At 35.5% G+C, this 25,805-nt stretch overlaps 2 protein-coding genes across 2 annotated transcripts; both read left to right on the top strand.

Moving 5' to 3' along the window:
* The first annotated feature begins 9,815 nt into the window (after nt 1-9,815).
* LOC113228343 lies at nt 9,816-17,591 on the top strand. The gene is made up of 4 exons (XM_026461608.1): nt 9,816-11,056; nt 11,590-11,879; nt 12,434-12,478; nt 14,907-17,591. Exons 1-4 carry the CDS (start codon nt 9,831-9,833, stop codon nt 16,565-16,567), a joined length of 3,222 nt encoding a protein of 1,073 aa, XP_026317393.1. The 5' UTR covers nt 9,816-9,830; the 3' UTR covers nt 16,568-17,591.
* A 1,297-nt stretch (nt 17,592-18,888) lies between these two features.
* LOC113228344 lies at nt 18,889-24,098 on the top strand. The gene is made up of 3 exons (XM_026461609.1): nt 18,889-19,007; nt 19,669-20,947; nt 22,939-24,098. The coding sequence occupies exons 1-3, from the start codon at nt 18,965-18,967 to the stop codon at nt 24,050-24,052; spliced, it is 2,436 nt and encodes an 811-aa protein (XP_026317394.1). The 5' UTR covers nt 18,889-18,964; the 3' UTR covers nt 24,053-24,098.
* The last annotated feature ends 1,707 nt before the right edge of the window (nt 24,099-25,805 follow it).

Below are 25,805 nucleotides of genomic sequence, written 5' to 3'. Positions count from 1 at the left end.
TAGGGGATGGATCCGATTTCGCTCACTTTCCGGTAACTGATTTCAATAAAACATGGCAAATTAAGTGTAATTCCACGTACTTTTGAGGTCGGTTTTAAAGTTACAATTATTGTTGCTTGCAATAATCAAACAATCGACTATAGAAGATGCTAAATTTCGATTTGTCCTAAAATTCCCCGTTTTGAATAAATTCATCACATATCCCCAATGTCGTGTTTTTTATTAATATGGAGAATTAAAGTTTGGATCAGGGATGGAATAAAACAAAGACATTGGGATTATGTTACCATTTATTACTAGAAATACTATGTTCTAACCTATTTCACAGAGCCCAATTGAAGCACAAACAACGTTAAAACCATAAGAAATAAAAAATTGGACATCGAAAATTCTAGATTTCAAAATCTACAGCTAAACGTTTCTGCGTCTTGAATGATGAGATCTATAGTATTAACCATTTTGCTCGTGTCTCTATGATATTTGAAATAAATATTGTGAATGATAAATATTTTACAAATAATTATTAATATAACGATAGATAGATGGTAGATAGATAAAAATCTTTATTCACCACCATGACAAATACATACACAGACACATAATACAGACATTAACTTAGACGTAACACAGTAATATATTCTAATAGTATCTCTCTTGGGAGCCATGGCAATGAAAAGGCGCTGACTCAGCATAAATGACGCGGCTGCCCGCTACACTGGTATTCTGCCAGGACCCTATAGGGACAGGAACGCCACTCGCAAAAACTCAAACCAAAACCAATTTAATTCAATTCAAATAATAACCAATTCAATTTAACTCAATTCAATCCAATTTAATTTCATTCAATTTATTTATTTATTTATTATTTATCTATTTTTTCTCAAACAGCTTAGCCACTCATATAATCAATCTAGGATCCGCCTTAGCAATTGAGCAACAGATCGCGTCAGCCACAGAACAATAAATACAGTAGAAGTGGTTAGTTAGCGTCCTACACGTGCCAACTATAGGTCTCGAAATACATAACTTAGCTCGTACCGCCATTTTCGCTTTGTACGGTATGGTTGTGTCATTCTTTCGTGCAAATTCTCTAAAATCCTAGAAAAATGCCTGATTGTGTTGTTTTGGAGTTTATACCATTGAAGTCTTATTGTAATAAATTTTCAATTTCTTGTTTATCGAAATAGTTTTTTATAGAACTAAATTAATAAGTCCAATTCATCGTCGTTCAGCAATTAACCGCTAGATGGCAGCACATTGATTTGAATTTCAGTATAATATCGAAACGTCGTAACTTGTAATAATAGATATTGATGGTATTGAACTTTCAACGATATTCCAACACAGTAAAGTTTTAATTATATTAACAATCCAGAATTTGTTATTTCTTTTTACATTTGAAACTACCACCAATCAATAACAAGATTTCATAGTCTCAAATTAAGAATGTGTGAGTTTTGGCGACTTCGCTTCTGATAGTAATCGAGGCTAAAGGTAATTCAATTGCTCTATTTCTTCCGCGCAGCAGACCATATGAGCGCTATCTGTGAGAAATCTTTGAAAGTTTTTCTTCACTCAATCTGGTACCTTTACAGCTCCCAGAAGTTGACAAGAGATGTCGCTTTATGAATATGCCCAAATGTTTATTTACAAAGAGCAATTGCTAGAGTTTCTTGCTCGTTCTTCTCAGGGGAATCTGCCTTCCAAGTGAGGTTAATTAATGTCAAATAAAAATATTTAAGTTTAAGTTTACAATTCTACTTCATCATGAGGACACTCGATCAGATCACTCAGGTGCGCCTTGAGGTATGTCGTGATCGAGAATTAGGTGACCACTCGACTAATGGCTGCCACTGGGCTGGTTTTTAATTATATTTTCTTGCAAAAGTTTGCGTTTAAAACATTTCCTAGTGTAGAGTTTTGAAAGAAAACAAGGATTCTGGAACTATCCAACCTGAGTCCAAAATTTCTAGGTTTTGGATTGGCTAAATTGACATTGAAAGCGATCTTTTTAGTAGGGATCGAAGGGAACATATCTCTAGCAATGTCGTGTCGTTTGTATCCGAGACTTGAGACATGGCAAATCGATGCCTGACTTTCTCAAACTCGTATCTTATAAAGAGTGATTATTCAGGAGATAGCAAATCTTTCTATTTGTTTTAAATTTCTTATCAAGGTTGTTAATTCGAATGCATTACTTTAAGAATACGTAAAAGTCCGCAACATTTGTATGTTACCTACAATCCATTTTTTGCATTTCAGTAACTTTTTACTTTAAGAGTTTATTGATAAAGCAGTCTTCTTGGGAATGACCTTAGATAGTGGTTTCCACATATATCTTGCCAGCAGATTAAGCTCCGCAGACTACGTGAGCTTACCGATGTTAGTACTGGTAGACTTGTTTACTTTAGTTACTTCCGTAGTATAATGTACTACGGGATTCTCATGTGGGGTAAAGTGGCATGCATTCAAACCATATTTGTCGAAACGAGCGATTCGTTCTGTGCGCCGTTTAGGGTTTCTCTGAGAGAAATGTTTAAGGAGACTGGTATCATGACTGTGGTTTAACAGTAAATTTATTCAAATATTTTATATACCCGTAAAAAAAACCAAATTTCAATAAGAAAGAAGATATCCATAATATTAACCTTAGAGCTAAGTCCAAACTCATGGTACCACGATTTCGTTTAACCAAGGTAAACGACTCTTTTATGGGGAACTGTATACGTTTTTACAATAAGATTCCGGAGCATAAATTAAAATTATTATGTCCTCAGTTTAAAACTGCATAAAAAATATTTTGATTGAAAAGTCATATTACAAAACTGAAGACTACGTGTTAGATAAAGATATGGAAAGACAACATGAGTTTAGATTCCACAAAAATATGGTTCAAAGTTCCATAGCATTTAAGTTTATTTGAAAAGAGCAATCCCTAGAGTTTCTTGCTCGTTCTTCTCAGGGAGGTCAGCGTAGTGAACGAGCAGTAGCTTAAATGCGATGTTTTCAAGGTAAATTTGTTTTACCTATGGAATAAAATGATTCTTTGAACAAGATACAAGTTTGAGAAAGTAAGGCCATGAAATGTCATCTCAAAAAATAAGTCACAAACCATATCATTTCTGCTTTAGCCTGTCTGGAAGCACCAAATCGTTTTCCCAAAGATTTCCGGTATATTAAGTTTAAACACAATTTGTCATTTTTATTAAAAAACTAGAGAGACAAAGCTGTAAATCATGCATTTTTTACATGTAAGTCACTTATTTCTGCTAGATTTCTCAACAGTAATGTTATAATTACAAATTTGATTATGAGATTTGAATATGACAATAATGATATCTAAAACCTAAAGTTTCCAATGTCCAATTTATTGCTTATAAAATAAAAATAATCAATCTGGTATCATGTTTTCGTTTTGCGAGACGTCTAAAAATAAAATATCTGGAACGTTACCAGGGAATCCAGTTGGTTGTTGACGAACTTTATTTTTACTATGATGCTTCTTGTGATGGTGATGATGATGATGATGGTGTTTTTTTGCCTGTGTTCCATTGTTAGTGATGGTTTTACCGATTTTTACCGGTCCCAATCCATCTATAGTGCCATCTACAGGATCATAATTGTCTATATGTATATCTTCGCTCACTAACTCTCCAGTGTTTGGCTCTATTGATTCAGGTACAGAATCCTCTAGGTTTCGTCTGCCTCTTAAAGGATATTCATTAGTGTAAGTAAAAAACACATTCTTTCCATCCATTATGTCCTTTACAGTTTGGCCAGAAACTAGTTTTCCGCGATTGTAATAATTTTTTAATTCATCATTGACTTCTTCGGATTCTGTCTGCGCGGGTTCGTTAGTCGTTATATTTTCTACGTTAAGAGTCAATTTCACATCATGTACTTTAGTAGTTTCCCTTTTTTCATCATTTTTGTGGTTGATATTCTTGAAATCAACTGAGATTTTCTCCACGCTTATGGACTTGTCTTTAATAGGTTTCTTAAAAACATTTTTAGGCACACTTTCTTTGTCACTATCGCTACTTGTATACAGACTCATGAAATTTATGGGTTGTGTTTTATCGTAGGTAACTTTTTTCAATTTCTTGGCCGTTTTAGGTTTTTGTACAGTTACAAGAAGTTTATTGGTAGTTTTGTATTCTTCAGCTTCCTTTAGGTCATTTTCAAGAACCTTTTGAAAAATGTCTACAGTTTCGTGCCGTGGAGTTGAAGGTTTCGGTATGTGATGATATTTTTTTGTAGTTACTGTCGCATCGTCGTAGGCTTCGTCATTGGCTTTATCTGTTGTATCTTTTATGATAGCTTTAGGATTGTTCTCACTGCTTTTGTACTTTGGGACTTGTTTAGGACTTTGTATTTCGTTTATGTAATTAGATTTTATTTTTGGAAGGCTGCTTTTTGCATTTGGTATAAACGTTTCATGTATGCCCAGCTCTGGGATGTTAAATGATTGTTTTCCAATGATTCCATGAATTGGTAACTTATACTTATCCTGTATTTTATATTTAGGCTTGTCATATACCTGCTCATCGTGTACCAGCAAATCAGACTGATCGTTTGTTACTAACTTTTGCGAATCTTCTATCAGACCGTCTTTAACCAATACAACTGGTTCCTGATCATCCAGTACTTGATCTAGCTTTTGCTCTTTTACCTCTTTTTCTACAGTAGCATCCTCAATGGGTTTCTTGAGTAGGCCCCTGTGAGGTTCGCCATTAGTTCTATTATTTGTGTCATCAAGGGTTTCTTCGTTAGCAACCTCCAAAGATTTGTCATTTTTATCCTCTGTAAAATTGTGTGTTACCATTTTGTCTGGTTGTCCTTGACTGACAACGTCGTTAGAATGTAAAAGGTCACTAAAATTATAGTCAAAGCTGCTTCTGGCGTGTCCTCTCCGTCTTAAATATTCTTCGATAATTGTGATTGGTTCTGAAACGCATGATTTTCCGTTACGTCTTGATTGTTAACTTTAAACCACAATTTATAATGTACTTTTTGACATGATGACTTCACAAATAACAAGATTTGAACTCTCTGCTTGGGGTAGGTACTATTTAGTTTGTATTAATCCCTGAGGGTCACTTTCTAATGAGTTTCATACGTCTACGATAACAAGAAACCTTACAGGCACATGTGCCGAAGCATAATTTTAGATATTTTAATATTTTAAACGTCACTGTACCCATACTACGTGAAATGAACTATAGATTAGTATAGTCTCGGGTTCGGAACGAATGCGAATGATGCAATATGCAAACGCGCTTAGTATAAACAATCAAAATGTGGTATACTATAGAAATTGGATAACATTAACATTACTAAGGTATGGATACAGTGAGTGTGGTGACTTCTGACAATAGTAACGCCACAAGTAATCGACATGAGTGTAGTGTAGTCGTCGACAGCGAAAGAGGGTAGACATATGTCTGTTCTTGAAGCTGTCATCTGCCGCTGGCCAGTCAACCCGTGACCGTGGAGTGTGTAACCGTTCCGAAACGTAACCGTAAAAGCTGGTTTATAACCAATTTGAATAAAAGGAGAAGATTCACAATTTGACTTAATTTTTTTAATTTGTGTTACGCGATACTTGAACCGATTTTGATGTTTCTTTTTTAATTCCACCTCTAAGGGAGGCAAACTAGAGGCTGTATCCGGTTTCGCGCACTTTACGTAACCGATTTCAATAAAACTTAGCAAATTGGGTAATTCACACGAACACACGAATTCACACGAACTTTTGAGGTCCGCTTTTGTAGTACTCTGTACTTGTGTGAACTGTACAACTTACACGTTTGACATGACTATTATTTATTAAAAAAAGTGCGCATTTTACCTCCATCTTTGAAGCGCCTCTGTGGCCGAACGGTTACCGTGCTGGTCTGCCGGTCCAGGGTTCGATTCCCGGGTGAAATACTTGAATGACCTACATTTATTTCTCTCATGAGTTTGGGTTTAATTTGTTGTTATCTATGTGTATTGCCCATGGCACCCGCGATAGAGGGTTTCCCTAGTGTCGGACTATGAGTGTGTGCGAATTAATGTGTGCGTTATCTCAGGGGAGATGACGATGAGGTCAACAACGGAGCATGCACGCCTAAATAATGACTACTATTCACTCTCGCCTTGAAAAGACCCAAGAAGTCATGCCGTTCAGCGAATTCCACTTCATATCCGTTCGCTATAATCGCCGTGGAATTGTAACGCTTCCTGCGACTCCTTGGAATATCCACAACATAGGGGTGCAACCCAAGCCTAAGTCTAGTCCCTGGATGATGAAAAGGGGAAGGCAGAATTAAATCGTGCATTTCCCTAAATGATGACATCGGAACCTAATTTTTTTTAATGCACACACTCATAGCCTCGCACTAGGAAAACCCTGTGTTGCAGGTGCCATGGACACACACATAGATCACCACAAATTACACCCAAACTCACGAGAGAAATAAATATAGGTCATACAAGTATTTCACCCGAAACGGGAATCGAACCCATGTCCTCTGCTTGGCAGACCAGCATGGTAACCATTAGGCCATGAGGCAGTTAAATGAATGTATTATTTACGTCACAACTTGGAACTGTAATTTTTTATGATGAACTGTAAAATTGTACTAAAAATAATAAAAATGTATTAACACTTAAGCGACTCGACAACGTTATCGATATGGAATTGTATTAAGTAGATCAGAAAAAGCTTTACATTCCACTGCATCGCATAGGTCCCTAAGGTCAAAAACCTCGTGACAAGTGGACCTGAATCGGTCTGTAAGCTGTCGCTACCAATTACATGTATAATTTGAGATTCATACATTAAATATATAACATATTTTTATATCTTTATCTCACCTGACGATGGAGCATGTTAAAGAATGCATATTCACTCTCCCCTTGAAAAGATCTAATTTATACCGTTTAGGGAACAAGTCTGTAGGCAAAGAATTCCTCTCCATTTGCCATTCGCCTTGGATTACACACAATATAAGGGTGGAACACCAGTCTACATCCAAATTATATTAATAAAGAAATTACCTTTCTGCGCCAATAAACACGAATTATGTAATATAATAATTAACACATAACAGAAAAGAATACTACAACAATACATTTTGAATATACAATACAATACAATGAAATTTCGAAAACTTCCTTCGAATTCGTAATATTTTAATTCGATATAATCGAACATTTTTTATTACCTTCTTTTTATTATTAGAAAGAAAGGAAATGCGATTTTTTATTGTTAGTTTTTCTTTTAAAATAAAAAAATATTATATATAATGTTTGGATACCATGAGCGTGGTTTTATTGTTAACTCTATTTCAGATTTTGGGTAAGTATTTCTTCTTTACGCTTGTTTTAACTGATTTCAAAAACAAGAGAAGGTTCTCAATTAGTTTCTTTGTGTGTGTGTGTGTGTGTGTATATTAAGTTATGTATCGCATATTCCGACATTTAGGAACCGATTTCGGTGATTCTTTTTTTTTATTCGAAAGTGGGTACCTCAGAAATGGTCCCATTCATTCAACTTCTAAGGGTGACAAATCAGAAATGAATCCGGTTTGTAGGATTTCCCACCCCACTTTCCGTTAACCTATTTCAGTAATATTTAGCAAACCACAGACATACTACATCTAAATAGATGCCGCAAGTGTACCTACTTCGCGTGCTCAATGTAAGTTAGAAACATTTAGTTGCCGGTCCTACGTAGTTGGCCGCTATCGTAGTAAAACGTCAGTCGAAAATACGAAAAATGCCTAATACTGCCATTGGAAACTGCAAAAACACCACAGCTGCGAGAAAATAAATAAACAGCGATATTTTCTTACACGGATGTCATTTTGCAATCAGAATAAGCATAATTTATTTTAACCCTGTATCGCGGGTGCTATGGACACACAAATAGACAACCACAAACTCACGAGAGAAATTAATGTAGGCCAGATAAATATATTTGTCCCAGCCCGCAGCAGTTGTTAATAATAATTATTTTAACTTTGAATTAATTTCGAGAAAACAAATATGCAAACAAGCTTATGCCGCGTGATTCGTAATACATTGCAGCTTTTACTTCACGAGGTACACTTGTGATCCTTTCTTTAGTAGGCCATGAATATCGAACTAGCGATACTTTCGTATAATGCATTCAGTTTCGTGGTACGGCCGCTTCGTCTTGTTTTTGGTAAATTTTTGCGATTAGTGATGTTCACTTGATGCAACACAGTTCTCGATTTTGATCGACTTTGGAAACAAAAGTATGATAATTCTTAAGACCTTAGAAGATGTTACAAAAGTATTCCATACAAGTTTGTTGTCGTGTTTTTTTTTTTCAAAACACGTATTAATAAAGTGCTTAATTATCTTACTCTGGTATTATTTTATTATATTAATAGTTGACGGCTTCTTATAATCAACAATTACTTGAAAAATCATTATTCTACGCACGTACTGCGTCCGCGTCTTCGATTTAATTAATCACTTTAGTACCGAAAGAGGTTTTCAATCACTGACGTCATTGGTACAAAAAATATGGCTCGCTTGGTTTCCATACAGATTACTGTACTTGCGGCTTCGGTTAAAAATAGACGATATAGGTATAGGAATGACAAAAAGCAATAAAAAGAACAAAAATTAGTTAAAGTTAGTAAAAATACAATCTAAATTGTCATGGTTGCATAAGCATGCGTGCGTGCTTGCGTGCGTACGTGAGTGCGAGCTTGTATGTGTGCTGTGCGTGTGTGTGTATGTGTGTGTGCAGTGAGAGCGCGTTCTGTATTCGAACGCGACATTCCCAAAACTGGCGTGACATTCCCAAGAGTTTTTAATTATTAATTAAAAACTTTAATTATAATCGTTATATTGCAGCACATACACAAGCTGTACCTAAAGATATAGTACGAAAAGCCGAAATTACGAGGAGCCTAGATGTTAACATAAAGCAATCAGACGGTATTCAAAAAGAATCAACTAACGTAAATGACCAAAATACAAGTTCAAAAGATTTATATCTTAAAATTGAAACTAAAAACCGTTTAAATGATGACGTAACACAAACTGAGAATCGTCAAGGAGTTACAACTACGACAGAAACTATAACAAAAACAAATAGCCCAGAAATTAAACAATACCTTCATCATGTTAAAACGCATACTGTCAATATTCAAAGAGTAGCAAAGAACGTTACAGAAATCAAACATAATAATCTAAATGTCGATGGAAAGCAAATTGGTTATATCCAAAAAATATTAATGCCAACTCTAACTAGTGAAACAAATTTGACAGAAATTAAACAAACCGGGTTTGATGGTGTACGTAATACTGACAATACCGCTAGACGAACAACAGGAATAAGTTCAACAAATCTGATTGATATTAAACAAAACAGCGTTAATCCGAGCCTGGATGTAGGGCAAATTGAAGCTATTCAAAATGTAACGAACCAAATAAATGAAACGGAACGCCAACTTCAAGTTGGAGGAAAGCAAACTGGCAATATTGATAAGGTCACGACATCAACAGCAATAAACCAAACAAACGAAACAGAAAATAAACATAACAACTTTCATATTTATAAGAACCAAGCTAACTTTAACAAAAATCTTAAAATACGACTATTAGCACCTAAAGTGAATATGAAAGAAACTCAATTAAACTACATTGATGTTTACAAAAAACAAGGTGACAAAGTCTCTAGCGTAACAACAGTGGCAAGTGAAAGAAATGCAGAAGAAAATATAGTAAATAATTTTTATATGTATAGAAACCAAGCTGACTTTATGGACAAAATAAGTAAATCGCTAGTAATAACTAAAGTAAATATGGAAGAATTGCACAATTTCAATGCTGATGAAAGAAGGCAAAATTTAACAGAGAATAAAGAAAACAACTTTAGCGTTGACAAAAGGCAAATTGACGATATCGAAAAACTAATAATAATAAACTTGACGGAAGTTAAAGAAAACAACATCGATGTTAAGGAAAATCGAACTGAAAGCTTTTACTTACTTGACAATGCACAAAAAATATTAGAGCAAACATCGAACATCAATTTGACTAATGATACTGAAATTTATGGTGAACCTTTTAAATTTACCGACTTTCTTCAAAATTTAATAGAAGTTATCAAAACATTTGAAGACAGGGAACTAGAGAATTTCGCCAGTACTTTCAATAACGAAATAAGAAGGTGTAATCATGATAATTGCGCTTTTGATGAACTGTTTAGTAATTTTAACAATAGAAATTACATTACTCATAAAATGAGAAACTTTGAAAATATCCCAGCTGCAGAATTGAGACATAAACTTACTGAGTTCCAGAAGCAAATTAAATCTGAAAATTTGGAAAGCAGTACCAGATATGTAATTGATTACATTAATAATATAACATACAAGAACTCTCAAGACAAACTCATGACTGTCCTAAACAATTTCAAAACTCTTAGTGGTGAAACAAATCGTAATGCTAGTGATTTTAAAAATTTGTTAAAAGAAGACATGAAAATTATATTTTTCGATCACTACGCTAGTCTTGACAGAAAAATTCAACTAAATCTCGGTAAGCTGCTAAATGAATATGTAATACCTGTTGAACAGACCCTAGGACGTTCGTTTAAAAGATGGCACCCAGGGAATAATATCAATGAAACTGAAGAAGATAACTTTGATGATATTGACCTTTTTGGAATACGTGGATTGTTAGAACATAAGATAGTTAAACGACAAATTATTGTACAGAATCGATCAGCAATATTAAATACATCGACAAATAAGAATCTCGAAGCTTATAAACACAAAATCATAAACAATGTTGAACATAAACGCAAGCCAGCTACGGAAGTTATACCGCGTTTAACTATTGCATCCCCTATGGCTTACGTGAATAGGACTGCATTAAGAAATAAGAAGAGGCGTAAACTCAGAAAACGTAGAAAGAAAAGCAAACGACGAGGTCGTAGTCGTGGTAAAAAGAATGGTAAGTCGGTGAATCATAAGGGTTCGAAAGCTTTACGTACTGGTAAGAAGATAGAAAACAATTATTTTGGGTAAGTTATGGACTTCATATTTTAACTATTCTCCAAGAATCCTTGTCATGCTACGGAATTTTAAAGTCCTTCCAACTCCAATATTATGTTCCCTAATGTTTTGTTAGCAGTAACCTAAATTTTTAAAGGAATGAGGAGCTCTACTGCCAAAAAATTCGTCCAGGCAGTAATGTGAACCTTACTGAGTTCCGATTTTGAAGTGTAAGATTCTGGTGAAATAACAGATACATGGGACTTGTTAACTTATGTCTGTGACGGGCGCAGTGGCAGTGCAGACTCTTCTTCTTCAGATCTTTGTGATTTAGAGCTCTGAGTGGTACTGCAACTGGAATGAACCGTATTGTCACTTAACACCAGGCGTACGACTTGTTCGTTCCATCATTTGATATCATACAAATATCAAAGTCAATAAAAACAAAATTGTTTCATAATCCCTGATTTTTCATTTTCTGATAAGGCTAACGAGGTATTATGGGCTTCTAAATAATGATATCCATTATTATCCATGTAACCTTATTAACATCATTTCACAGACCAAGTAATTCTTCAGATTCTTTACTATCAAGGTTAAGGAATAAAGGAGTTGTTGGAAATGCTACGAGGAGGCTTGTATATGCCTCCGGGCCACTTCTCCGTGGACGGGATCAGAATAAGTATAACAAAAAACTTAATAAGTTGACTAATAACAATAATAGATATAAAGGAGTACCAAATAATAAACAAAAAATGGCAAAACCTCAACAAATTCAGAAAATTCGAGGAGACGGCAGGGGAAAGGGAAAAGGAAAGAATAGACTACAACAGCCAAATCGTGGAATGATAGGTGAGAATCTCAACATGTTTAAATATTGTCACTTTTTTTGCTTTCTCACACTCGTAGCTTAAAGCACAAAATTACTGAAATGCAAACAATGGATTGTATATACAAATTTTGCAGGCTAATTTGACGTCTCATTTCCTTAATATTCACACACTTACTTTTACTTATTCTTAAAGTAATGCTTCAAAATTAACACCCTTGATAAGTTTGTAATAAATAGAAAGTTTTGCCATCTCCTAAATAATCACTCTTTATGAGGTACGAGTTTGAGAAAAGGCATCGACATGTCACACGGAGATTGATCTCAACGAAAAGATCTAGTTGTTATTGACTCGCAGCGAGGGAAGTTTCTCAGCAACACACTCTAGCTTAGATTGTGCAATCTAAGCCTAAGTTTTGAATTTTTATGTGACCTGAGATTATTCATGTCGAAGGTCATCAAGTTCTTCTTATCGTATCGTAAATTGAAGTATTTAAATCTATTTACTGAATTAGTAAATATTTGTTCCATCAAACTAATTCTTCCATACATTTACAATGTTTTTATTTACATTCAGGTGTCAACGTATCAGCTCATGTATCAGTTGGGTATGATGGTAGAGGTGAGTACTTGATATATCTTATACAGGATGGAAATTTGTAATGCCACCTGGAGGGAAAGTACTCTAAATAGTATAGATAGAAATTTTTACTTAAAGGAAACATTCCTTTATTTTTTAAAAGAAATAAAACTGCATTTATAGATTTTTGAAAATTTCTAGCAACACGCCGGAATCGAACCCGCTTTAATCTGAAAAAAATGCACCCTGCACTTTTATTGCATCGATCGAAATTAATTATACGAATACAATCTCTCTCACAAAATTGGTTAATTAAATGAAAAAAGAACCATGAAATCTTAACGTATTTTAATAAAGCAAAAAAAATGGTATTCTAACTAATTACTTGCTCGAAATGAGCTCCATTTTCTTGGATACACAAATTTAATCTTTTAACGAATTCATTTTGAGTAACTTTTAATAACGTGTTGTGATGAATTGTATTACAAATCGTATTCTGAACCTCAGCCTTCAACTCGTTTACACTCGCATAGGAAGGGGTGGAATCCAAGCCTACGCTCAGTCCCCCGATGATGGAAAGGGGTAGGCGGAATTAAATTGTGTAATTCCACTACACAATCCGTGATATAACCTGTAAAATATTAATATGTCGATTGAATCCAAGGTGGCCAGTTGGGATGTAGTAGAGCCATCCCAAAGGTATTGTACTCCATATACGACCGGACTTGTGCTTGATACAGCTGAAGCAACTGTCCTGGTGAGAAGTAACTCCTCACCCTGAAAAAGATGCCAAGCTTCCTGGCTGCATTTTTGGCCATCAAGTTCAGATTAGACGACAGGTCCATTCCAAGTAGCTGGAGACGGTCGGCTATCGGCATAGATATCTCACGAAAAGTCGGTGTCAGCTCAAAGGGACTCCGTTTTATGGAGAATAGACACGCCTACGTTTTGATAGCTTTCAATTTGACAAGATTGGCATCGCTCTAATCGGAGTTCCTTGTGAAAGAGCTCGTTCAGGGAAGTACCTTACTTTTGATCGGTAAAGGTGGTAGTGATATAGGATTTGTCAATAATGACGGGGTGCAATGGCAGTACTTCTCAGATGTTTGCGATGTAAAGCTTCGAGTAGCACTACAACTATTATGGGTAGGCGTGTCGTTGCTAGCCAGAAAAACATTAACCTAAAAAAGGCTAAAAAGTCGTTGAAAACCAAATACAAAGATCCGACAAACAAGCACATAGAAAAATTCGTGAGGTACGCTGGTTCGCCCCGTGGCTTAGTTGGCTTAGCGTCTGGTACGGTTTGCTAGAAGACGTCGTCGGTTTGGATCCGGCCGGATCGAAAAAAAATTTCTAAGTGTTCCATCTTTGTATTAATAATTATAAGAAACTACTGGAGTAATTTCACAAAAAATAATTAAATATCAATTTAATATAAATTTACACAGCGACACAATATTTTTACAGATAATAGCGACATCTCTAGCTAGGGCTGGAAGCTGTAAAGTTATCTAACTGGGTGGCGAAATACTTTCATAGATTTCTCGTACAAAGCACTACGGCTAAAAAGTCGTTAAAAACCAAATACAAAGATCTTACAAACAAGCATATAGAAAAATTCGTGAGTTCCGCTGGTTTGTTCCATGGCTTAGTTGGCATGACGTCTGGCAAGGTTTGTTAGAAGACGTCGGTTCGAATCCGGCCGGATCGTAGGAATTTTTTTTAAGTATTCGTATCTTTGTATTAATAATTATTAATTATTATAAAAAACCTTTTTTGATTGTACATATGTCATGCCCTCATACATACATACGCCTATCGATCAACGCTTTGCACGATCCTGATAATCAAAACCCTCTTATTCTTATATACACTCCAGCCGTTTTCAGAACTCGCTCGATTTTATCTGAACACGTTCTCGGTAGCCGTCCTCTTTTCTCCGTGTACCTCTTTCGCCATTCTACTTTCATTTGCGCCATGTCCCCAAACCACCTCAACATATCTTTCTCTATTTTTGTTACTATGTCCTGTTTCAAACCACAACGTGCACAGATCACAGTATTTTTCTTATTGTCGCATAACCATACGAGAATGTTACAACCACACCAATTGCCTGGTCTCAAACCAATGGAATTCACTCTAGAAACACTTCCCGGAACACCCAGACCAGAACCAATTTGGAAAAGTTAATTTCTCGATTAAGTTCTACCGAGAATCGAACCGGGGACTTCCTCATCCAGCACCCACAGTCCAAACCGTTGAGCCACCAAACAAACTTTACTAGTTTTTGCATTTATAGACAAGTATGGATATCTTAAATACTTTTAATTGTCTCTAAATATAAATTGAAGTTGATGATTGTATGTGGAAACAGAATTTGAAATATCTACTTAATATATAAGATCATTGCGTTTAGGTAAAATAAAATATATCAACTAAGGTTATAACAATTTGTTTTGTTTGTTTCTAGGTTTCCCAATGTACGGTTACCCAAACTATGGTAATAGACCTAGAAAGACTACTCGACAGATGGCATATTATGACTCTGAATCCTCCGACTCCAATACCGGGAAACGTCCACCGAATAAAAATAAAAACAAGTTTGACTCCGACGATGCATCCAGCGACTACGTAGACTATTACGATTTCCAACCGACTACTAGAAGACCACGACCGAAATCCACTACAACTAGAAGAGGTAGATTCACTAGTAGAAGCTGGAGAAGAACTACAAGACGAACGACACGGGGGCCGTTCAATTATGATGGTTACGATTATGGTACAACTAGAGTGAATAGACCTAATCGACCTGTTACGCTATGGCCAGGAGGACCAACATTGAATATACATTTTAGTACATCGCGATGTAGAGGCAAAAATTGTTGTAAGACTGGTAAATGCAAGCCAACGTTTAAGCCATTTGTGACGAAACCTACCATGACACCGTTCGATGTAAATGAGGATTCTACAGCAACACCACCAAACATCGATAATCCAGATAATCCAGATCTAATTACTCCAGATAACGGTAATCCAGATCTTATTACCCCAGATGGTGATAATCCAGATCTTATTACCCCAGATGGTGGTAATCCAGATATTGATAATCCAGATGGAGGTAATCCAGATCTTATCACTCCAATTGGTGATAATCCAGATGGTGATAATCCAGATGGAGGTAATACAGATCTTATTACTCCAGATGGTGATAATCCAGATCTTATTACTCCAGATGGTGGTAATCCAGATGGTGATAATCCAGACATTATTAATCCAGATGGTAATAATCCAGACATTATTAATCCAGATGGTGATAATCCAGACAATATTAATCCAGACGGTGATAAACCAGATCTTATTACTCCAGATGGTGATAATCCTGACTTTAATCCAGATGGTGATCATCCAGATATTAATAATCCAGATGGTGATAATCCAGATCTTATTACTCCAGATGGTGGAAATCAAGATGGAGATAATCTCGATGGCGAGCAAGGTAGCATGGATATAGAAATAGATATAAATGGACAGACTGAAAATCCTGTACCGTCTGTTGAGAAACAATCTTCAAGTGACGAATTTGACGATATCGAAATAGATTTCACTAAGAACACTAAGAGTCCTGATCAAGGGGATGCAATATCAGATGAGAATGATATACACGTAGACATGAAATTGACTTCGCCAGGGGAAAATTTAATCAGCACTCAAATTGATGGAAAGTTAGAACCTGGAGATGGTTTAGAGCCAAGCGGCCAGGCTGACGAACCAATACCAAGCCCTGATCTTCCGCCTGACAATATAAATCTGGAGGATGAAGATATATTAGTGAGTATTCCAGATGGTGATGGAACAGTTACCGATCATCCAATAGATGTAATTGACCTTTCGCCTTCACAAGGAGAACAAACTAGTGTCACACTACCAGATGGAGTTACTCTACCTGACGGTTTTACTTTACCAAATGGTGGTGAAAACTGCAAAATATGCAAAGACTTGCCAAAATATACATTGATAGTACAGAATGACAAATTTAAGATAGAATTACAAATTATGCGTAATCCCATACTTCAAAAAGCTTCTAAATTAAAAAAGACAGTGAAAAAGAATTGTCCATTGGCTGAAAAGTAGCAAACGACACACAGAATTAAATTCAATCAGACAAGATACCCTGGTCTTTAAACCTTCTTTTTTTCTTTTGACATTACGAAACATGAAAAAAAGATCAATAATATACCCAATAAATAAAGTCAGAGACATAATTTTTCAGCTGTTACTATTCCACTGCAGGGCCTTTCCTTCCCTTCCTCCACTCATTGCGATTTATCGATCTCATGAACATCTAGCTTGTCACGAAATCCTTATCTGGATCTTGCACATCTCCGTGTTGCGTTTAGTGAGATCCACTCCGTGGTGGTCTTTGCTCACAGCTCGCTTGACGTCGTTAGCCAGGTACCAACCAGGTCTGACAATTTAACTTTCTAGATATTGCACCGTTCTGATGAAACCCGAGTTCGAACTTCTGAGTGGAACTTTGTGCAGTTTTAAGTCTTTATTGACCCAGTGTGTCCTACGGAGCCGACACGTGGACATTAACAACAAGCCTGATCTACAAATTTAAAGTTGCTCGTGGTTCTATTATGGACCGATGTATGCTTTGGGTTTCTATGATGAATCGGGTTCATAATGAAGTCATACGTCAGAGGACTGAATTGACCGACAAAGCTCACAAACTCAGTAAGTTTAAGAGACGGAGACATGCCTGCAGGAGGGCTGATAGTCGATAGAGCAGACTTCTTCCAAAGTAGCGACCACGTAAAACGTAGATTAGGCAGGGGCACGATGTGGGTGTGACAGATCTGAGAGAATTGGCGTGCTCAGGGGGAAGCTATATCTAGTAGTAGATGCGTGTAAGCTGATGTAGTATAGAGTCGTAACATAATATTGAAATTCAGTCTTATAGATTTCAAAATGATATGCTGTAGTTACTAGCATTTTGCAAATTTGTTAGATAAAAGTACTTAATGTTACTCCTGTCAATGACGTTCTGATTTGTGGTATATTCGTATAAGGGAGCTGAGTAAGGTCATAATCAATTACATTAAAAATGTCAGATACGATGGCGGTGAGAAGAGAGGGGCTTTATGTTAGATATAAGCTGTACTTTATACACCAATAAAATAAAAAATAAACAAAACTTTTTTATTTTTATCGAGTTCTTAGTTCTTATCAGGCAGCCTTGACCATGAGACGTGTATAGGGCCCGAACGTTGGTTTGTTTGAAAAAACAAATATACGCGATTTAAATCCGGAAAAATAGTTTCATTTCCTTTTTATTTTTGTTATCCAAAAGCATAGGTTTCCATATGTTATGTTGTCCGTAAGCATTCAAGGAAGAATAATGTTCTCGTCCGTCTTAAAGCCATACTTTGTCTCTAGCGCGATGCTTTTTTATCCACCATTAAAAAAAATACAAATTTATAATTTTATTTTTACCTTCGATCGTTAGGGACTCCGGTGTCCCTAACGATTACATAATTCGTTATTATTTATTAAAGAAACCCTATTGCAATACACATTGTTGACTTATTGAATTACTAAAAAAATACGCATTTAGAGCCAAAATGTTAGTGGAAAACTTAATTTTACTTTCAGAATGTTCCAGCGCGAAAACAAAATATACACCTACAAAAAGTACTCGCTGGCACTGACATGTACGGTCTTGTATCACCTCGTAAAAAACATGTCGGTAGTCACCGTACTGTCTTTGTATGCAAATCTTAAATATGTGTATACAACGTCCATAAATGTATGCGTGTAAATCTTTTAATTTTGTTAGTACGTTGTTGATACTTCTCCGAGGAGAAGCAGTAGGCGGCAACTATAAAAAAAGCGCTTGGAATTCGCACTGTAAAGCCCGTAGTTGGTTTTTTAAGATCTGTATAACAAACGGGATACCCCGCACTGTCATTATTCGAATATTTCATTTTACGGTAAACGCCGTTAGTGTGCACGACAGGGTGAAAACGTATGTAGGTTAATTCAGTAGGTAGTGTAGATATTCCTACATTCATTTTAAAATTGGTTGAATCGGAGGATTCCAAAATTATTTTTAATGACGATTTCAACATAGCATTTGACAAGGTTGATCATACCATTTATTGTTCAACTGCCTGCATGCGATTAGATGTATTCGTTTTATTTTACATAGACACGTTCGAGGTTATCATGGATTTCAGTAAAAACTTTTAACGTGTAAGTTCTGTCAAAGATATTGGACCATCTTTATTTAAATACAGAGTCCCTCAAGGCACATATTGTAAGCCAGTCTGTCTTTACCAGTTGTCATCATAATAGTCGAATTCTCTTCTACACGTTTCTTCATAAAGTTTTCATCGCATAAAATTTAAAATTTGAGAATAGGTTTTTTTATTGTCATCATAAATTTGGCCAAGAAAGTACTTAAAGTTTTTGTCATTTCATTTTCTTATTGTTTCTTATATAAGAATAAAATGTAGTTTTGGAAAAATGGTAGTGTTTCTATATATTGCTGTATTACTTCAAATTTTTGGTAATTTATTATAACAATAATATGAAAAATAATATTCTCCTGTTAACCATTTTGGATTGATTGATGAAATTTTTAACGTTTTAATCAATTTTTTTAAATTGTTTGTTTGAAGTCTGAGATACTCAATGTTGATTCTAAATATTTTGTGTAATGGACTTTTGGCTCCCAATTCTTGACAAGTCTAAAGACATATCGAGTTCTTAGGTTTTCGTGATTGTTACACATAGGAAATGAAACTATTTTTCCAGATTAAATCGCGTATTTTTGTTTTTCCAAACAAACCAACATTTCAACCGTAACCATGAGACTTGTAAAGGGCCCGAAACGTTGGTTGGTTTGAAAAAACAAACATATTTGTTTAACAAGTGATTTAAATCCGGAAAAATAGTTTCATTTCCTAAGTCTAAAGACAATATCTTTAGTATTTTTTTAGAGATCCATTGATCACGGAAACCAACTTAGTTCATTCAATTCCATTGTCATAAATCAAGCACTAATGGTGAAAGCAGTAAATCTACAACATAATTTATAAAAGAACTCTTTCGCCCGTCACCCATACTTTTCCAAATTGGCAGTAAAGTTAATATTTATAGAAGTTATATTTGCCTTCATATTTTTAAAGAAAGTAGCACTCGATTTAAAAACGACATTATTGTTACAGCACACGCAGTAACTGGCAAATCGAAAAGCGTCAACTTGGCTCTCGAAACAGTACTAGAATTTGACAAGTATAATCTGGACTCTGACGTAAAGATCATAGATAATGTACAAAAGTTCCTATCAAACGTCCGAAATGTTCTTCATGCGAATACAAACAACAGTGGACGTCGAATGGGCACACCTTATTTACAATTCACTGATTTTCTGTATTCTTGTATAGAGACTTTAAAAACTTATGATGACGAAAATTTACAAAAGTTTGCTGAGTCCTTTGATGAAGAAATTCGCAAATATCATTACAAAGGATGTAAGTTTTATGAGCTCTTAGAGAACAACGACGCCAGACAGTACATATCTCGTAAATTTGAAGAATTCCGAAATCATCCACCCAAAAAACTAAGAAAGGTACTAAATAAAATACAAAAGAAGCTTCAGAATACTAAAAGTCAAAAGGTAAAAGCGATTATTAATCTTATCAATTCGTTATACAGACTCGACTCTCAAAGTAAATTTCAAACATTTATTGATAATTTAGAAACCTATAAAACAAAACGTAAGAATGCGATCTCAATCGATCTTAATAAGATAATTAAAAACGGTATAAGAGCTTTGATATTTGATCATTATACAAATTTAAATCCAAATGTACGACAAGATGTGAAATTTCAAGTGAGTAGCTTTATAAATACTGATGAAAAACCCATTGAACGAAATGATATTACAACACCTACATGGAATTCACATCACAAGCAACCAACAACGGAAAATGAGAAGAATAGCGAGCGAATTGGTTCAGAACGACACACATATAATGAGAAAAGGGAAGACGACATTGAGAAACATAAACATAGTAAACGACTACATCAAGAAAGGGAACACGACATCGAAGCAGATGTGACAAACAAATGGTTACTTGAAGAGGTAACTACAGTAAAATATATTAAAAAGAAAAAGCACAGACGTGATAAACATGATAATTTAAAATCAGATAAGAAACACAGAAAACACAAGAAACACAAAAAAAAGAAAGCCAAATTACGTAAAAAGAAAGAAGCCGTAACTACAAAGCCGATAAATCTATTATTGAGAATGACACCGAGTGTACAAGAGAGCCGTCTACCAGAAAAAAAGAAGACGACAAAATCAAAAATTATCATGAGAGTAAGAGAGGATAAACCCTTGAGTGAGATACTTAGTGAGACTGCTGCAGAAGTTTTTGTAGGTGGCGATACTACGCTCCAAAATGGACGACCACCTCCGATTGTGAACAAAGATTTACAGTAAGTTAACTTTACTTTGTTTGCGTCTTAAGAAATTGATTGACATGACATGACATTAACATTGTCATTGTACTTTATAGAAAAATACTCGAGTAAAGATCTGTGTTGATTATTACCAATGGTCAGAAAAAGGTGTTCCACATAAAATATATAGATACATGTATAGATATAGCTACAAAGAGCGACATAGAGTTGTTAAACCCAACAAATATAATTAATTACTGTTTTGAATTCCGGATGTCCGGAAATGGTTTTACTGCATCGTAGAACAAAACTACTGACCCAGGAAGTCGAAGTATGATTTTAAAGTGATTCTAACGGTGCCATATAAAAATGCAACAGATAACAGACCTTTTTGCCAAAACAGAGAACAAAAAAGCAACAATAACTAGCTTTAGATACCGCATATTGACGGTCACATTGACGGAGCCGCGACATTTGCTAGTAAAACTTAAGAAAAATATCGCTCTAAATATGTTTTATTTAAATTCAAAAAACACAGTGTAACAGATGTTCATAAATTCGAACCACTAGCGGAAAAGTCGTATTTTAAAAGAAATATGTTCACACTCATTGACTTACAAATAAATGGACGACGGGTCTAATACAAAAACCACGAAAATAATGTCCCAAGTCAACCTATTTAAACGTAGTGACATGTAAAGGAATATGAAAAAGCTAAAACGTTGAATTTAAATTGTAATGTCATCGCAGTACTGTCTAATTTTGCTTGCTTCGCTGTCAGTCGAACAAACGAAGACTACAGCGTGAATGACGCTCTGGATACGATTTTAACGCCCTATAAGTTCGGACACTTTTTAGCGCGGACCCGACGTCCATATAATTGTAAGTCAATGTTCACACTAGATTATTTTAATACTTTTTATTTAAAAAAAAAACTGCTGGACGCTTAAATAAGACGAATAAGTGCCATTGTTGACGACCTCACATATACGGCTATTTACCTTCATAATTAGAATAAAGAGAGAAGTTTCTTTCATCCGGAATCCGAAAGTAATTAATATATGGTGGTTTTAACAACTGTATGTCGCTCCTTGCAGCTTTATCTATATATATGTGGAACACCTTTTTCTGACCTTTGATTATTACAGAAACCGGTTTAATCACATCGTCATTAAGCCATTTTATGTGTCCTATTGCTGGACACGGGTGTAGGCAATAGCCTGCTACGCTGGCCCAGTGTGACTTGGGGACTTCACAAGTTTTCCGATGGTTGTGAATCTTGTCCGATGTACAGGTTTCATCACGACATTTTCCTTCACCGAAAAGTTTATGGTCAATTTCAAATTAGATTTCGCACACAAATTGCAAACTCGAACTAACGAAGGAATTCAGAGGTGGGAGCCCGAATTAGAACCATCGAGTATATATCGACGCCTATACATATAATTGTAAGTCAATGCGAAATGTCATTTAATTTGTTTGAAGACTATTCTGCCAAATCATTACGGTGACAACTGCGCTCCGATTGGCCAGCCCGAATTCGAAACAATTGACGGGTGTCGTCAATTTGCTATAATGGACGAAAATTGAGAAATTACATATTTCATATTTAATTATCGATGAAATGTGATTCCGTTTGTTTTGTAATTAGATGTTTTGCTGTTTTTCCCACACCACTGTTACTTTATTACAATAAATACCTACATAATAATTTTAGAATATACGGAGACGAGTTTCTGGTTATATACTCGATGATTCGAACCCACGGCCTCTGCTTGAGAGACGGTAGATCGTACAATTAGGCTACCGCGGCTTTCTACACGATAAATTTAATTGTATGGCTCAGCGGAAGAACCGATGGCAATATTGCACATGACTTTAATAACAATACCTTTGTCTGACGATAAAGGGAAACTTAGTGACAAATGACTTAGGGAAACTAGTGACTACCCTATTCTTGGAAATGTCAAAAAGACCATGTGGTCATTAAAAATCTAGTAATTGATAATATAATATTTTGTTTATAGAGACACAAAAGACGTAATTGGCAGATTCAGAGCATCCAAATCATCAGAACTGTCACACTCGGAACAAGATAAAAAAGACGGTTTGAGCATAGAAACATGGCGACGCAAAAAAGTTTTACGGAGAATCAATCAACCTAAGAACAATAAAGCTGACAAACAACAGGTAAGACAAGAAACGACGGAAATAAGGACAACATTTGCAGAAACAACTTTAGATCCTATCGTCCTAAAAAAGATACATAATCTTGAAAAAGAACTATTACATGTCAAGAAAAAGATGCGAAAACAAAAAGCAGAGGATACATCTACTTCACGGTCAAGCGAAAGCGAATCCGATTGTTCTGAAGAGCAAAAAACTATTGGCACTACAAAAAGTAGTAAACCCACTATTTTCAGTAGCGCTACTCCTGTCACTTATCCTTCAACTTCAACTACTGCGGTATCAACAACGACTAATGAAAAAACGACAACCATGACTGACAGTTCAAGTGAATCTTCAACTGAGACCGAAGAAGAACAAGATTCGACTAATGCTACGACTATTAAAATTACTATTTCCGAAGTTGAATTAAAAAACTTGACTACTGTAAAAAAACCACTATCGCGTCCAACTACAACTTTTAAAACGACTGAGGTTGATCCGCTTATAAATACAAAATTAATTGATTCTGTCCTCGAAAAAAACGAAGATAATTTAATTCAATTCAGAGCCAGTGACGAAACAAAATCAGTGAGGGCGAAAGGCAGAGTTGATAATTCAAGAGACTCGAAAAGGAATTTAAGCAAAACACCGGCTACAATTACGGAAATGACTCAAGGTGTTGTTACATCAAAAAACGACATTTACGAGCTTCAATTTAATGTTCTAATTAAATCCACAACACCAGCGCCAGAGCCAGTAGATATAGTATTTAGAAACCGTAACAATGATACCAGCTCAAAGGTTAAGAATACTACCAAACATTCAAAACATATGACGGACATACCAAATATCGTCGATGTTATAAGCGTTCTGAATTCCACAATGAGCATGCAAAATAAGTTGAAGAGATTGCAAAGTTTAAGGCGCAAGGTCGATTTAATGAGCGATGACGATTTTAATGCTATTTCTTAGGAAAACTCAACTGACGGAAGGGGTCACAAGCGTCAGATATACCAGCTTCAAATTGAAATTTAAATAACATTGAAAGTATTGTTATTGTAATTATGGTTTAATAAATATTTAAAAACTATCTTATGTCTTGACCGCGCCTCCACTGACTGAAGAGCAGTCATGCAACAAACGAAAATAGGTTATAAAACTCAAATTATTACCGGTACCGCCACGCTATGATGGCCGTTTCGACGTTTGCCCACTCGTCAATTTTCGTATTAATTCGTAACTATGTTGAAGGAGCTGCTTAATGCACATTGTTGTCAATAGTGACGTGTAGTAAAATTTACTACACAACTCGGCATTTGTTTTTTGAAATTCGTAATTTTTAAAAGTGTAATCTAATACGATCGTCACTTATAGGGTCACTGGCCAGCACAACTTCGACCTCCGGCAAACTCGCGTCAAAGCTCAATGCAAAACAACGAAGTTTCGGCGTCCTGCGTGATGAACTGCCGTTTTGTGAGCAGGAGAGTGAATGTCGTTGCCAGACGCAACCATAGATTACAACAACAATCAATCACACAATTTTCTAGGCTTACACAAACTCAAACTAGGAACTCATATAGTATACAATGCTAAAGATGAAATAACTCAAGATTTTAGATATTTTTTGAAGTATAATAAGTAATGGACATTATGATTATAACATTGTAAGATTCTTAACAAAACTGATGCTGGGTCGTATGCAGCATAGTGTAAGAGCACGTCTCCTGCCTGCGCGACGGACTGCCATACAGGTAGTGAATGGGTCAATACAGGGTGTTGGTGAAATTACAGGCACTTAAGACTTGTCAAGTTTATCTCTCATGGTGATGAGCGCAGTCGCTTTGCCTCTCAGATCTTTGCTATTCAAAGCTTTATTATCGATTCCTACCTTCCACAGACCACTGTTTCCGTGGTATCCTCACTTTAATATTTATATAGAAAACTGTCCCGTAGAGGATGAAAAAACTTGAAAATGTCCAGAAGTTCTTTCGTAAAAACGGTCACTATTTGAAATATTACGGAAATTTACCCACAGTAAATAATTACTAAATATTAATTGCATTATAAATAGTTGCCGAATCACTAAATTGTTTATTTGTAATATTAAAGGTCTTAAAGGCCTATTAAGACGTGGGCGTTATTCGCTGTCGCTGCTGTGGGTAGCGAGATCCACTATTCACTAGAATTATATAAAATCCTGTCTGACTTAGAAAAATAGAACGCATACTTCCCGATATGGTGGAAAAAAGATATTTATACCGTTGTACGCGGATAGGCTCCAAGGTAAAAAATTAAATATGAGAAGACCTGAAATGTGAGAAATGTAAACGAGTGATCAACGGCCTGCAAAAACTATAATACATATGGGGGATTTTTGTGCACTTTTATGAGATAGACCTTGGTCAATTTCTGCGGAATGTAAAAAATGTTCGAAAATCAAATAAACAAGATGGAAAAACTTGCTTCGATGTGGTTGAAAATTGGCATGCGGTGGTCTTTAGAAGTCCTTAATCATAATTTGTGGTCAAAAGTTTTTTTCGCCAAATTTTAATATGGCTGCCATACAAACGTTTTTTTTCGTTGAAAATAGATACTGAACTAGACTCGCTCTGTTTCAGCTGAAAATTGGCATGTGGTGGCCTCTAGAAGTTCCAAATAATAATTTGTGCTCAAAATTGGTTTTTCGCCATTTTCAAATATGGCCACCATACAAGCGTTTGTTGGC

This window comes from Hyposmocoma kahamanoa, unplaced genomic scaffold (genome assembly GCF_003589595.1).
Source record: "Hyposmocoma kahamanoa isolate Upper Pololo Valley unplaced genomic scaffold, ASM358959v1 227, whole genome shotgun sequence".
Classification (NCBI taxonomy): Eukaryota; Metazoa; Arthropoda; class Insecta; order Lepidoptera; family Cosmopterigidae; genus Hyposmocoma; species Hyposmocoma kahamanoa.
This window is presented reverse-complemented; position numbering and strand designations above follow the sequence as displayed.

Coding starts and splice junctions, on each gene's coding strand:
- LOC113228344 (XM_026461609.1), top strand. CDS start 18,965: ATGGTAGTGTTTCTATATATTGCTGTATTACTTCAAATTTTTG. Junction 19,008..19,668: donor TGTATTACTTCAAATTTTTG/GTAATTTATTAT, acceptor TTATTGTTACAG/CACACGCAGTAACTGGCAAA. Junction 20,948..22,938: donor ATTGTGAACAAAGATTTACA/GTAAGTTAACTT, acceptor TTTTGTTTATAG/AGACACAAAAGACGTAATTG.
- LOC113228343 (XM_026461608.1), top strand. CDS start 9,831: ATGGAAGAATTGCACAATTTCAATGCTGATGAAAGAAGGCAAAATTTA. Junction 11,880..12,433: donor GCCAAATCGTGGAATGATAG/GTGAGAATCTCA, acceptor ATTTACATTCAG/GTGTCAACGTATCAGCTCAT. Junction 12,479..14,906: donor AGTTGGGTATGATGGTAGAG/GTGAGTACTTGA, acceptor GTTTGTTTCTAG/GTTTCCCAATGTACGGTTAC.